At 51.0% G+C, this 14,396-nt stretch overlaps 1 protein-coding gene across 1 annotated transcript in view; it reads left to right on the top strand.

Moving 5' to 3' along the window:
- Positions 1-6,302: 6,302 nt before the first annotated feature.
- Positions 6,303-14,396, top strand: part of CBFA2T2 (CBFA2/RUNX1 partner transcriptional co-repressor 2) — a 64,703-nt gene continuing 56,609 nt past the window's right edge. Inside the window, exon 1 of the mRNA XM_050907235.1 lies at positions 6,303-6,356. Within this exon, the coding sequence (XP_050763192.1) occupies positions 6,329-6,356 (28 nt within the window). The 5' untranslated portion in view covers positions 6,303-6,328. The remainder of the gene's footprint in view (positions 6,357-14,396) is intronic.

Genomic DNA, 14,396 nt, shown 5'->3' with positions numbered 1-14,396 from the left:
TTCAGGATGCTGTTTACATAACCAGACTCTTCGAGCTTGAAGTCATTGCCTTTTGCTAGTTGTCACATGGTATTAGTGTGTATTTAACATTTATTTAACTCTACTTGGTCCTGCTTGTGCCAGATGGCAGGCAGCCTGCGCGGCTAGGCACGGGCTTAGCTGAGTGCTGCTCTGAAGCAAGAAAAAGGGGTGGTTTGAGACTGCACAGTTAAAAGTTTGAGCAGTTTTGTGGCTGCAGGTCCCTGAGGCTGGGTGGTGTGCCTGCCCCCAAGAGCGTGGCAGAAGCCAAAAGCAAGACAACCTGGCAACCACTATCCTCTGACAAGTCCAAACCAGTGCAAGGGCTGGGCTTTCCTCAGCGCTTGCCGTGCATCGGAGCCAGGGCAGGGTCTGACAACTTGCCTTTGACTCGCTGGCTTTGCATTACCTTGGCCTGATCCTGCCTGGCACTGAGCTCTCTCACTGCGTACAGGGAGCAGGTCTGTGGACCCTGCAGAGGCCATCACGGTTTGCATGCACCCAGTGAGAAACTCAGAGCCGAAACCCTGAGCTGCCGAAGTGCGTGGGTGCCCGGCCAGCCGGTGACCTGGAGGAGCAGATGACATGGGAGAGGACCTGCTTGCTGTCTCCTGAGATCCTGAACGGCGAGTTTCTTCATCTCAGTGAAGAGCTGAGAGATCTCGCAAAGTGATGCACATCCCTGAAACACCGCCCTGACTACTGAATGCTCACACGTCTCTTTTCCGCCTCTCCAGTCGTTTACCCTCCCAGCACAGGGCATTTTGGGGGCAATGAGCACTGCCAGTGTCCCTGCTTTCTCAAACAATAAAGAAATGCAGCCAGATGGCCTTTGGAAAACAAATATGATATTCAAGACAGTATCACCACCTTTATGGCTGCAGTAGACACCCATCAGCTTGAATATACAAACAAGGAAGATCCGAGATGGTTTCAGGGACAGGATTACAGCTTCTAAGCTGGGCTGGACACTCTCAGGTTCAAATATTCATGTCTGAAGAAAGGGACCTGCGTGATAAATAATGTCCCCAGATTTTATCACAGAATGATTGCCTGTTCGGGCTCGATAGCCGCTGTGTGCTCTGCCTCCCACCTGGTGAACAGGTCTCATCCCACCTCTCCTCTCCTCCAGCGGTTTTTGCTCGATAAGGTCCCATCCCCCTCCCACCGGGCACGCCTGCCTCTCCGGGCAATGCTGACCTGCCTTCGTGCACTCACATCGTGCCAGGAGAAACACTGACCGGACACCAGGACTGACCTTGGGAAACTCCACCAAGCTCCAGACCTCCTCTTCTGGCACCATCTGCCACGCTCTCCTTTCGCTCAGTTCTTGCCCGTGTTAATGATGCTTGTACTAAACTTTCCATTTTGCCTTGTTTTGAAAACCAGTTCCCAGCGAAGGAAGCAGGCAGGTTACTCTGCCATGACCTGCCCCATGAGATAAACCCTTTATCTCATTTCCCACTCATTTTTATGACAGTAATTACTCTTTCTTCAGCATTTTTAGAGCTACACGCCTGTGAGATGAGAGATTTCCAAATAACGTTCCCTCTTGCTGTTCTTTGATCAGACCCGTTAATCCTTGCCACCAGATTTGCCTCCCCTGTAGAGGAAATGGGAGGACTGAGCTGGCGTGGGACCTGGGAGGGGACAGCAAAGGGGTGAGGAAGAGGCAGGACAAGGCTGAAGGAGCTGAGCTGTGGGGAGCAAGAATGGGCATACATCTTTGCCCGAGAGAGCTCGTTCCAGCCCAGGGCCATGGTCATCAGCTGAGGCTTCCCCCCATCTGGGAGCCCTGCAGCTCAGCATCCCGCTCCCTCCTTTTAACGCGGGTCTGCAGAGAGCAGAACAACCTTCAGCTGCTCTCAGCTGCCTTGCCAGCTGCAGGGACAGAGTCCGGGAGAGATACCTCAGCACCTCAGACCTGCTGGTGACCCACCTCGCTCCGTACCCTGCTGTACAGGGCCTCCCTCGAGGTGGGGGCTCACACAAACCCACACTTCAGAAGAACAGGAGCAAGGTTGCAAAGTCCTGCTTCCAGAGACTGAGCTTCCCACCCGCACACCAACCTTTGTCATGTTGGCATGCAACATGTCACAGGCTTTATTCAGAGGGGGACTCAAAGCCTTGCAATGAAGGAGGTTTCCTTTGGTAGGACCTTTGCAGGAGCTGGAGCAGAAGCTGGAAGGAGCGCAGTGAGTGAAAGAGAATCAAACCCAGAAGGGTGCTTTACATCAGTGCTCAGGTACAGGTGAGGATGTGGCAGGACAGCAAACAGAACTGAAAAAAACCCGTCTTCAGAGCACAGCTCGCTCAGCGTGGCACGAGCTGTGGTGTGGGATGCCAGCAAATAAGCAGAGCAGACGCCAAGTACCTGCTCATAGGGCAAGCACCGTTCCCCCATGCACCAGAGAAGTACACCATGGAAAAACACAGCCCGTGACTTGACTGTTTGTCTGATATGCAATTCAATGTGTTAAAGATGATGGGAGAATTTCTTGACTTGTGGAGTGCATGTATGAACATTTTAAGGGGTTTTGTGTTTTACTGGCCATAGATATATAACGTGTAGAGCGGCTGTGTATTTATAGTCCTAAAAATGCTGTTTGCAAAACTGTGAATGCTCAGTCGGGTGTGATACATGTATATATATTCAGACATACATATCTACCTCTCTAGGATGTGTGTGCCCGCATACTGCACTGGGCTGAGAAGTCGTCTTTTTCTTATCCTGAATACATCACGTTTAAATGATAAAAAGAAAAGGGTTGCAAATAAAGTCCACGTGCCTGTAGAGCTTCTTCTCTAATACACAAGCCTATTTCAAGGACAGAGAGAAACATCAGCTAAGTGAACAGGTGTTGCTCTGTTGGACACAGAACATAAATCCATACTCACAAAGGCTGGGTGGGTTTTTTTCTTAGAGCAAATAAATGCTGCTCTGTGTACCAATGTACCAACAGAGCAAAAATTGCAACTGATCCCTTCGTTTGATGGCTGTTGATGTTTCCTAACCTCTACCCCAGCTCCAGAGAGCACGAGACAAGCTCAGCTCACTGTATGGCTTAAAATCTGGGGGGCTGGAGGTGGGAAAGGGGTGCTCCCCGCAGGGCAGGCTACGGCAGCATGTGTCTCAGGGTGACATGGTCCCCCTGCTGACAGACCATCAGGATCCAGAGCTCATCCTCCCTGCAGGACCATGCCCATACCCCAGGTCTCGCCCACAACCCTGGCACCACTCATCTCAGATCTCCTGAGAAAGAGCACGGAGAGCCCGTTCCCTGCTCCCCCTCTCCATCTCTGTAGAAGACACTTGCTGGAGGAGCGGCAGGATGGCCACATTTAAAACATGAGCTTGCTTCTGTGGGGAAGTCACATATAACTATGTAAACGTCCCCAAAGATGCTGTCCTGAGCTCCTACGTCTTTCATCGGCATTAAGGTCTGCAAGATCAAGCCCTGTATGTACCCTATCCTGGTACTCCACGGGTATTATGAGTGTTATTTAGCACAATCCTCTCCTCTTTGGGGTTTCCCTCTACAGCTCTTTCACCTTTAGAAACAAAGCAGCAATGCAGACCCTGTAATGGAGCTGCTCTGTGCCCACCATGGCTTTACTTTGGGCAACACCAAAGCTGTTGAACAGAAAGGAAGATGCAAATACGTTAGCTCCTCCTTCGAAGCTCTCCCCAGCACATCTCGGCGCTCTGCTTTGCGGTCCCAGCCCTCCTTGCCTCTTCCCCATTCCGAGCAGTGACACTTCACACCAGGGCACGTCCCCCCAAGGTCGTGGTGCCCGGGAGGGACGGGACACGGAGCAGGGCAGCAACAGCCCCACGCCATCAGCGCAGCAGTTTCCATCTCCTCCTCTGCGCTCAGGCACATGGAGGGCTCCAGCGTGGTGAGCCCTCGGGGAGATGCCAGGCTGCGGCTGGGGAGCACGGCCAGGTGGCTTGGGGAGCTGCTCCCATCACGTTGGTGAAGCCTCTGATGGAGCCCAGCCTGCCGCTCTCCTAGGGGCTTCACAGGCTTTGGAGACCAGCTAAATTAAAACAAAGCCCTTATCAGCACCCCACACAACAGACCTTTCTGCTTCACCAGTGTAACTTTGGCCACAGCGAGGCTGTAGATGACACTGAAATGAAGTGGTGGTAAACAATGGCCAGAGCCAAGCTGCAGCCAGCGCGGCAGGAGATAAGAGCTGCGCGGGGGATGCAGGCTCTGGCAGACAGGCTGGTCCAGGGAAGCGCTGGTGCCTTGCAAGGGGAGGAGGCAAAGCCACAAGGTTAAAACGAGGACGATGGGACTGGATGGATGCTCCTGTCATTTCAGCGCAAATTTGGATCTGCTCCATCATGGGACATCTGGGCCCAAGAGATGCCTGTTCCTGGCCAGCAAACTCAAAACGAGCCCGTGGCTCCCTGAGCATCTAGAGCTAACCACTGCCAAGCTGCAGTGCAACGCCGCTCACCCGTAGCTGGACTTTCAACAGGCTGCTGGCCAGCAACCACCAGCCCAGAACTGGGGGAGTTCAAACCCAGTTTGTTGGGAGCATGGTCCTACTGGGAAACAGCAGCCCTGATCTGTGTGCCTTTTTTTCCCAAGAGCCGAGCAGGGCTCACAGCTCTTTCTTACTGCCTTGATTATACAGGCAGCGACTTGAGGGGATGGATAGTGCCTTAGGGCAGCCCGTTTGGATCTCCTGCTCCATCCCAAGAGCTCTCCTTCACTGGTGATGAGCTCTGCCAAGCCTGAGCCAAGAGATAGCAGGGCATCAAGAGCCACACTGATACCAGCATGACTTGCTAACTGGTGATGAGGACATCTACCTAGGACAGGAGACTGGGTCCTGGCCCTGCTTCCAGGACCACATATATGTTTTATTGCTGGGAACAGAAACCCCGGCTATAACCCAGTTTGCAGACACATAATCTTCCTCCTACAGCTACTGCCAAGTCTTTCGGGAAGTCCCTGACCCAGCTGGCCGACTTGCAGTTTCCCTAGAGAACACCTATCATGGCAAATCCCTCCAGGATGGGAGCAGGGTTGTGCTTAGTTTTCGGATGCCAGTTGGACTTCAGCACGAGGCTGCAGCCTCAACAAACCCCAGGCAGGACTCTCAGGCTCTCGGTGAAGCTCTCATGATCACAAACTCCGGCATTTCTGGGCTTTGAGGTACCTACCAGAGCTAAATGGCACTCAAGCTTTGGACTTTATCAGTCAAAACACTCACGTCTCAGCTCTGATGTGGATATTTGACTTAACTTCTGGGGTTTTTTTCCATGTAAATCTAAATGTGTTTTCCTGTGGCCAGATTCCCTGGGGCTTTTGAGGAAAGGCAGCAGTCCATGGGAGATCTCCTGACACACAAAGCTCCCTGGCCAACAAAGTCACACCTAACCATGAGAGCTTGTAGCAAGGCTTTTCAGGTCCCCCCCTTTCCACAGAAGAAGGACCCATGGAGTTAGCTGGTCCTTGGGAAGAGCCCCATTCTTCCTTATTGCAGCCTTTCAACAGATAAAGGCTTATAAGAAAGATGGGGAGAGACTTTTTACCAAGGCTCGTAGTGTCAGAACAAGGGGCAGTGGTTTTAAACAGAAAGAGGGTCACTTGAGATCGGATATAAGGAAGAAGGTTTTTACGATGAAGGTGGTGAGACACCGGTTGCCCGAGAAGTTGTGGATGCCCCATTATTGGGGCATGAAGGTTGGTTGAGGCTTTGAGCAACCTCATCTAGTGCAAGATGTCCCTGGAGTTGGACTAGATGATCTCCAAAGGTCCCTTCCAACCCAACCACCCCACCATTCTTCATCCCGCTTGTCCTGCCAACTCTTGAAACATCATCTCCAGGACCTGGTGTCCCTCCATGCCAACCTGGCCACCTCAATTGAAACCTGCCCCTTGAGGCATGGGGCTGCAGTTGGGCTGTGGGAAGTGCCAGGAGGCAGCTCAAACGCTTTGGTTACAATACCTGAGGCCCCGGTGCTGGGCTGCGGCACGAAGGTATTGTAACATCTCTGGGTTAGTAGTGAGGCCTCAGTGCAGAGCGGGGGAAGAAGGCGAGATGGTTTTGGGGACGCCATACGCCACAATTAGGCTAAAATTCATAATTAAATTAATATATAAAGCGTCGCCTCTGACCAAACACCGGCTTCCTGCTCCGCTAACCAGCAGCAGGCCGGGTCTCCCGCGGCCTTGCCGGGGCGGGCCGGGTAGGCCGCGCCCCCGGTAGCGTCACGGCGAAGGGCCGGGCCGGGCCGGGCCGGTGGGGCCACGGCGGGGAGCGGGAGGAGGCGCCGAGGAGCCGGGCGATGGTGGGGATCCCGGGCGGCTGCCAGTGTAAGAGCCGCGGCGCGGGGGGGGAGGCGCCGACCCGCTCGGCGCCGCTCGGACGGGGGCGAAGGGCCTAGCGGGGCCGGGCGGCGGCGGCGGCGGCGGCGGGGACGCCTCGGCCTGGCCGGGCCTCGGGCGGCGAGGGGCGGCGCGGCCGGTGGGGGGAGCGGGGGGCAGCGCTGGTGCCGGCCCCGCCGCCGGGCTCAGCCACCCCGGGGCCTGCACTGCCCGGCCGGGGGGTGCAGGGAGGGGTGCGGCGCCCTGCTCGGCTCTTCCAGCTGCACACGTTTATCTATAAAAATGTGTAATGTACATGTTTGGTTAGTGTATATTTCTCAGCATGCGGTTCATTGCCCTCAAAGTGTCGGCCAGCTGGGCCAGGAGCGGCCTTAGGGACCCCCACCTGCAAAACTAGCCCAGCAGCAGCCCCGCGGGACGGCCCGCTGGGTTTATGTTTAATTTCCAGGCTGGATGGGGTTTTGTGACCCAGCGCCGGCGCAGGGCAGGGTGGGCAGCGGCAGGGCTGCTCCCTGCAGCCCCCCGGGTCACCCCGTCGCTTGGCCAGGAGCAGGCCGGTGGGTTTGGCAGTGGCCAGACCCATAACGTGCACTCAGATGGGCAGCGAGCGGGCGCGTGTGTGTGTGTGTGTGTACGTGAAGCCTGTCTGTTGCAGCATCCTCCACTACGTGGGGTTGGGAAGGTGAATAACTGGAGCTCTGTTTTCCTGAATTTCTCAAAACAGGAGGTTTGTTTCCAGAAGAGTTGCACTCTCTCTGAAAGCGATGAGGTCGGCAGGAGAGCAGGGAAGCGTGTTGCTGCTGCCGCCAAGGAGCAGGGTAGATGGTTAGCCTGTGCCTCTCACCATATTAACCTCCTGATCATTTTTCTCATCTGCTTGTGTGCACAGCATTTGTTTATCCACAGGCGGGAATGGACTGTGAGCCGTCCCGGGCTGAGGAGCGAGGTGCCGGATGGAGCCGCGATGTCCGTGGGTAACGGATGTCCAGGCTGACAGCCTGGATGGGCCATTTACGCACGGGCTGGATCACAGCCTCGAGGCGACTCTGTTGATAAGTCATAGTTCAGTGAAGGGAGAAAAGCAGTTAAAAGCACATCCCAAAGCTCAGAGGAAATGAGGGAATTTTAAAATGAAGTGTGATTGCTCATAGGGAAGCAATGTAAAGATAGATGCTGACACTAATGTGGAAACCACCTTGAAAGCTGCGTTCCTGATATGGAGAAGGAATTACCAAGTGACAGAAATTGCAGAGGGTGGGTAAATACTTTATTGTGCTGCTTAGTGCAAAATGTATGGAGATGTTCGGAGTGAGGTTGTTATCCCTTAGGGCAGTTACAAGTATTAATCTGTCAAAGCATGCAGACTTGAAACAGCCAGTGGCCCAGGCAGCTGCGGCGGGAGGAGGGCACAGCGGTGCGCAGGCCGTGTTAACATCCACGTGGGTTTGCAGAACACTGGTACCTGGTGGACAGGCTCCTAACCTCGCTGCCGGGGAGGGCTCTTCATTTTGTCTGCCTTGAAGAAAAGGCCCCACAGGAGGAGCTCGGGTAAGATCATCTGCTTTAACCTCACTGTCCAGAAGTCAGCCCTCTGTGCCTTATCTCCTTTCTCCAAGCTCCCTTTGCAGTCGCAGCAGAGAAACAGGCGCTTCTGAGGGTGATTCATCTCACCAGTCTTGGACACCTCTCTCTGGATGAGATAAATTACGTGCTGGAGGTGCCTGAGCCTTTTCATTGACTGCAAGGGGCATCCAGGATAGCTGGCTTAGGCTTTGGCAACAAGAAGTTAGATGAAACAAATCCCACCCAGTGTGTCTGCTCATGGTGCAGCTTGATGGTGTATGCAGAGACTGGTGAGATTCCCTGTTTCTCTTAGACTGAGCACTGGAGGAGAGACAAGCCTTTGAAATCCTCCTTAAAAATAACTGAAGCTAAGGAAGACAGCGATATTGTGCCTAAAGCCATAGCTTCGGGGTGGGTATGTGAAACCAGTTCCTCTCTCAGCTGTGACACTTTCTGCAACCTTCGGCAAGTTGTTTGAATGTTTTTCTGGATCGTGGCAGGAACGTATAAATGTATATGTAGCCGCTCAGTTTTGCAATATTAAACCATGTCTGAGATTAGGGCTTTTCATCTGGGTCCCGTTGATAGAACCGAGTCAGGAAGCGATTGCGCTGCCCTTATGCCAGCAGGTGCAGCAAGGCTGTAGCCCCTGGCAAGAGAGGGTGACACCTCCGAAGGGGATGCTTCGGATGACTCGGCGGCAGCTAAAGCATCATTTCTTATGCATCTTTAATATACCTGTGGCTCAGCATCCATTGGTGAAGTGCTAATGATAACCCTGGTGAGCCATACAGCTGTTTTATAAGGATAAGCACATAAATATGTGTTACAGCCTTCGGCAGCTTTATAGATAGAGCGGGTAACGATGTCCTGTTAGTGCCAGTTATTGAACAGGCTGAATGCTGGCAGAAGACATCACTTAGTTCTTGGGCGTAGTGTCTGCCCCAGAACACTGTTGGATTTTATCTTTGGTCTCAAGAAAGTGAATAATCAGCTGTAGACTCATAATTTTTATAAGCACAAATTATATGCATTGCCTTGGTTATCAGCCCAGTGATTTCTGCTGTGTTATAAATACAGTTACTGGCAATGTCAGGAGGTTGCTTGATTTCTTTGGGTATGTATTACAGAGAAATGGTTCAGTGCTCAGTGTGAAACGAATCATCTGGAAAGAAAGAAGAAATGTGGCACTGCTTTGAAACTTTGGGATGTTCCATATTAGTTTAAGGCACATACTGACTCTCATGAACATGCTTTTCTTACATGAGTATTTCCAATGAGCAGAAATTAAAATGGATCTTTCAGGGACTTAGTCTTGATTTTCATATGCTGTAAAATAAAAAGCTTAATGTGTTACTCTTCCCTTGCACCAGTGTTCGGGAGAGTGAAATAAACTGACTTTTTAAAGCAGTCAGAGAAAAGAAAAGGGTTTTTTTGATTTGCAGCTTCTCTGAGGATAGAAAAGAGCATGTACTTCAGGTAGAGCTCATGTAGTTGACTCTTTTAAAAGCAGGACTGGAGTGGAATAGTGAACTGAGTGCGGTTTCCATTGGCCTGAGCTGCCAAGGCTTCACAGCTACCTCAAGATGTTGCCATAAACCACTGGAGAGGGGAGGAGGAGTGCTCAGGTTTCCCTTTTGCTGGCAAGAATCAGAGGTAAACTCTCTGACTTCAGAAGAAGGAGGTGGCTGTAAAACTCACGAAGGTGAGAAGTGAATCTGTCTCTCCCCCTCTGATGTAGAAAGTCCCAGAGACAGTGCTTCCACCCAGACAGGCGATTTACCTGGAACTCTTCCAGACTGAAAGCCACCTTCCTGAAGGCACTTGTCCAGCCAGTGTCTGGGTCAGAAAATTTCACCTGTGTCCCTGTCACCTTCTCATCCCTTCGTGGTGCATCCCACATGTGTGCACACACCCATGTTTGATTTGGCTACGAAGGTGTCATGGACATCGTTTTGGCTGTATTTGTGCACTCCAGGTTCATCAACCCTGACCTTTGAGCTCAGCTAAAACATTCTTTACTCCATTTCATGTTCTTCTAATAGTAACTTATCTGGCAGTTGGACTTTTGAGGTCAAAATCTGCACATATGTTTTCCTTGACGATGTGTTTTGCAGTCTTGGTATAATTTAAAGGATCAGACTATTCAGGCATGGATTTTCTCCAGTGTAGATTTATGTTGATATTTAAGAGACTAGTTGATAATAACCCTCAACCTTGGGTTGCAGGGATATTTTCAGAAGATAAATGGCATGCTGTTGTCTTGACTTTGGGTCCATAGATGTCACTTTGAAGCTTTTTGAAATATTACAGAATTCTCTCATTACAGGTATGGTTTTGAATGGAAAGTGTAGCATTAGCCATTTTTTTCTGTGGATGTCAGAAAATAATCGGATGAATACTTAGTGAATGCTTGCAGAATTACTGCTGCTTTTCTCCGAGTGGACTCGATAGACACACCAGTTTGTTAGCATCAATACCAGCTTCTCCCTGAACTAAATACATCCTTATTTTTTAGTCCTCGTGATCTCTTGGGAGTTGGTCTGTCACTTCCTAATAGTGTACCTAGTTGCTGTAGCAGCAAGTTCCTCCAAATATATCACCTGGGATGCTCCCACCTGGCTTTTGTATGCATTTTATCACGCCATTTCTGACAGGAGGCAACAGGAGGAGGAGAAGGAGGTATAAAATCCTAAAGGAAAGAAAACAGGGAGGCTGTACGTGGTTGGTGTACGTGGGAGTAGGCTGGTCTGGCCAGGGAGTGGCGAGGGACAGTTGGGGCGAGCAGTCGCCGGCACTGGTGGGACTGGGCTGGTGGCAGACAGCAGCTTGGCAGCACTGGGGAGCCGATCCAGGGACCCTCCCTGACACCCGCCTGGCCGGCAAAGGCTCTTCAGATGCCTTATCAGGAGCGGTGAGCACACAAATGCTTAGCCTAATAACTCATTACATCCCGGCTATCTTTTGTGCCTGTTAGCCAACAAATATTTGCTTTATACTTCTAAGTTGTTGTGCATCCTGCCTGAGGAGTCTCTTTGCATCTGGCTGGAGGTGCTTGAACGAACGGAGATGGAAGAGGGGCTGTAGCGTGGGGTACATCTGTATGGTCGCACGTGGTCCTGGGCAGGCAGCCACTCATGGTTGTGTGCTTGGAGCACAGTCAGCTTTCTTTTCTTATGTGAGTGTTGTGGGATACAATATTTTGTGGCTATATTCTTGGGAGCAAACATTTCGGTGGGTCTTGGTTAAGCAGAAACTTAATTTAACACTTTTTTAAAGGATGGGGATATCTCAGCCTGCGGCATTTCCAGGTGTGGATGAGATTAATTTGCTTATCTTAGGTGATGGCAGGTAATTGCATGTGCAGGGGGGGTACTGTAGTCAGGATGTTAAAACACAAAGAAGTCAAATGGCTCCCATGTTCCTCCCCCACTGTGCAAGCTCTTTTGCATTAAAACACCCCGTCTAGCAGATCTGCAGGCAGAAGTCTTCCCTCCTCCTCCTCCCTGATGAAGTATGGTGGGGGCCAAGAAGCCACTGATGAATTTTGACTGTAAAGCACTGAACTTTGAGCGGAGATGAAAAAAACCTTCGAAACATTTGCCGCCCTGGCAGTGTGTACGTGGACCGGTAATGGGGTTTATCTTCTGACATCATTAGGATCTCTGACATTTCTAGCTTAGAAACAATAACTCGCCTTATCCGTCGTCATGTTTTTCTAATTAAAGACAAAGCTTGGTAAATATTTTTTAAATGATTGAATTTCCCAAGTATGGAAAACACATGTCGGGAGTCAGGCTGGCTGTGTCCAATGCGCCTTTTCCCATAGCGTCCCTTGGAGCACGCGAGTGCAAATACAGATTTAGAGCTGTGGGTGACAGGTTTATCTGGGATGATTGGCAAGGATTTATAAACCAGGAGGGGATTTACTTCTCTCTCCCTCCCTCCTCTTCCCCCTTCTCTCCCCCTACTCCCCGACCCCCGTCTCAGAAATAGGAAATTGGGATCACATTAAACCCTAATTGGTTTGGCTCCAGCGCTAGTTCGGTGGTTGCCAAATAGTTAATTTATTGCGTGAGAGTTTGGCCATGTGTTGAGAGGCAAATTTGCTTGAAGCAAGGGATCTTTGTAAACTGTACATCCATTCCCGTGCCAGGTTCTGTTTACAGCGGCACCGGAGCGGGGTGCAGGGGGTGCTTTCCATACCCATCCCGGCAGGACGGCGAGGGGGGGGACCCTGCCGCGGGGCTGCCGTTCTGCCTTCCTCGCTCCCCAGCCGAAACGCTTTCAGGAATAGTTGCCTAAAAGAGCTTAAAGTGGTTTTAGCTGGACTTGGCGATCGACGTTTGGAAACTGCCAGCTAGATAAGACGTGGGAGGCTCTCAAGAGAATAAATGCATCTGTTTGGGAGATAACAGCAGGCCTGGGCTGTCACCGTGGAGCAGGGCCAGGTGGGGAGTCCCCGGGGGTGGCAAGATGGCTTTTCCTGGATGATGTGAGGAGGGGCAAACGGGCAGCAGGCATATCTGGCTGGCTTCCCATGGCCCTGCAGAAGCCCTCCTTGTTCCTGCCCTTCTCCGTGAGGTCGGTGGCTGTCAGACATCCCAGATTTGTCGTTGGTTGCTGTTGGATCCCAGGCATCTAGTTGCGTTTCGCTCCCGTGGAGGTTTCTGGAGGTTGGGCTGCAGCAGAAGGGCTTGCATGGGCTTGAAGGACAAGCAGCCCTCACTTAGGCCATCACCATCACTGCGTTCACCAGCACTTGATAGGGAGTTACTTGGATTAAAGAGGATGCTGCAGCCGGAGTTAAAGACTCCCACTGCGTGGCTCCGGTTTTGGAGTATGATTTGAAAGAGGCTGTGTAAGGCATAAATCCACGGCTGTGGCATTTTCTTTCATTTCTCGCTGAGTTAAATAACAAACTTTGTGTTAGGGAGCCGCTTCCAGCTCTGAGGCAACAGAATTATTACCGCCGTGCTCAGCGGCGCCCTTTCTGTGTCAGCTGCTGTTTCCATTGTGAACTTGATACCTGAAGGCTCAATATTGTGACCCTTTAATTTTCAGCTGCTAAAACGTACCATGCGAGTTGGCTGAAAGGGAAGAGCTCAGAGGGGAATTTGAAATAGTTATGCTGTGGGAGCAGTATGTTTCTTTGGGTATTTCTTAAGTGCTGAGTGTTTAGAAGAAATTGATAGGTCGTAGCAATGCATTCTTAGCAATACTTTTCCTTCTGTAGCTCTTGCTTCCTGGGATGTAATAAAATCCATTAAGTTCTATTTATGATCTAAGGCCCAATATAGTAATAGTTTTATTTGGATAATTGTGGCTGTTCTACCCATAATCAGAATACGGAACACTTCCAGGCGTACGGCAAAACCCAGGCTGTGTATTTAGGAGGGTACAGGGTTGGCACGGCCAAATGTTAGCCTGTTTTTCTGAGGAGTCAGAGAGACATCAGTTCAACAAAAAAAAGCCTGGCTCAAGCTGAGCATCTTTGTAGGAAGGCAGCTCCTGCCAGCGGCTGCCACGCTGGGGCCGTGCTGCCCTGGATTTGCCAGCCATAGCATGGAGGTGCTAGCAGGGTTAGGCAGGCAAAAGGGAGACAAATTGGACAGGTATTGGAAGCAAACAGCAATGGTTTGTTTTGGAGAACATCTTCTTATCTCGAGGTCTGAAGGCAGGTTAAACATTCATCAGGGAGCCACTCCCCACTCCTGCACCTCCTGCTTAGTTTGAAATGCATCCATTTCTGGGATGAGCTCCTGTAATTGCTTTGAAGTACATCGTACTTCCACCACTTTTGGCAGGAAGGAAGGAGGAATACTGTGCTCCATCGCCAGACAAAATAGAAATCAACAATTGGGATTTTTCTCAACGAGCGGATCTATCTTCTCTGCCATTAAATCCAAGTTGGATGGAAGCCTTGTGCCCATTTTGCTTTCGCAATGCGAGCGTGGCATTCTGCAGCACACAGCCCGTGTTCACAGGAAAATTTAAAGCAGCAAATTCTAGCCAGAAATTCTTTCTAGTGCTTTGCTTTCCTTCTGCTGTTTGCTTCCCTCTTCACACTACAGATGTTAATGGATCACCTTCCCGTGGTGAGTAACGATACAAGCCGTACTTTACGTTGTGCTGAGAAACTCTGTCGTCTTCAGGAATGTTCTTTCAGAGATGCATTCCCATGCCTAAACCATCGCAGATCAGGCAGCACTGAAAAACCTTCAAGCCTAGCTTGAGATCGCTTGTGTCAGCCTGAACACCTACCTCCTGTATGAGCCTGGGCACGTACTTGAGGCTGTAGCAGGCTTGTGCCACAGTTGGGTGCACGTACAAGCTGATGCATCCAGGTTTCTAGCTTTCTGTGCATTCTCTACTCTCTTCTTCCTCCCTCTTCATAGATGGAAGTTGTATTAAACTTGATGTCCTCATCGCGGAGCTGTCTGCTTCCCAGGACCGAATTTTTCC

The sequence above is a fragment of the Gymnogyps californianus genome, chromosome 17, assembly GCF_018139145.2.
Source record: "Gymnogyps californianus isolate 813 chromosome 17, ASM1813914v2, whole genome shotgun sequence".
Classification (NCBI taxonomy): Eukaryota; Metazoa; Chordata; class Aves; order Accipitriformes; family Cathartidae; genus Gymnogyps; species Gymnogyps californianus.
The sequence above is the reverse complement of the archived record's forward strand: the minus strand, read 5'-3'. Positions and strand labels throughout refer to the sequence as shown.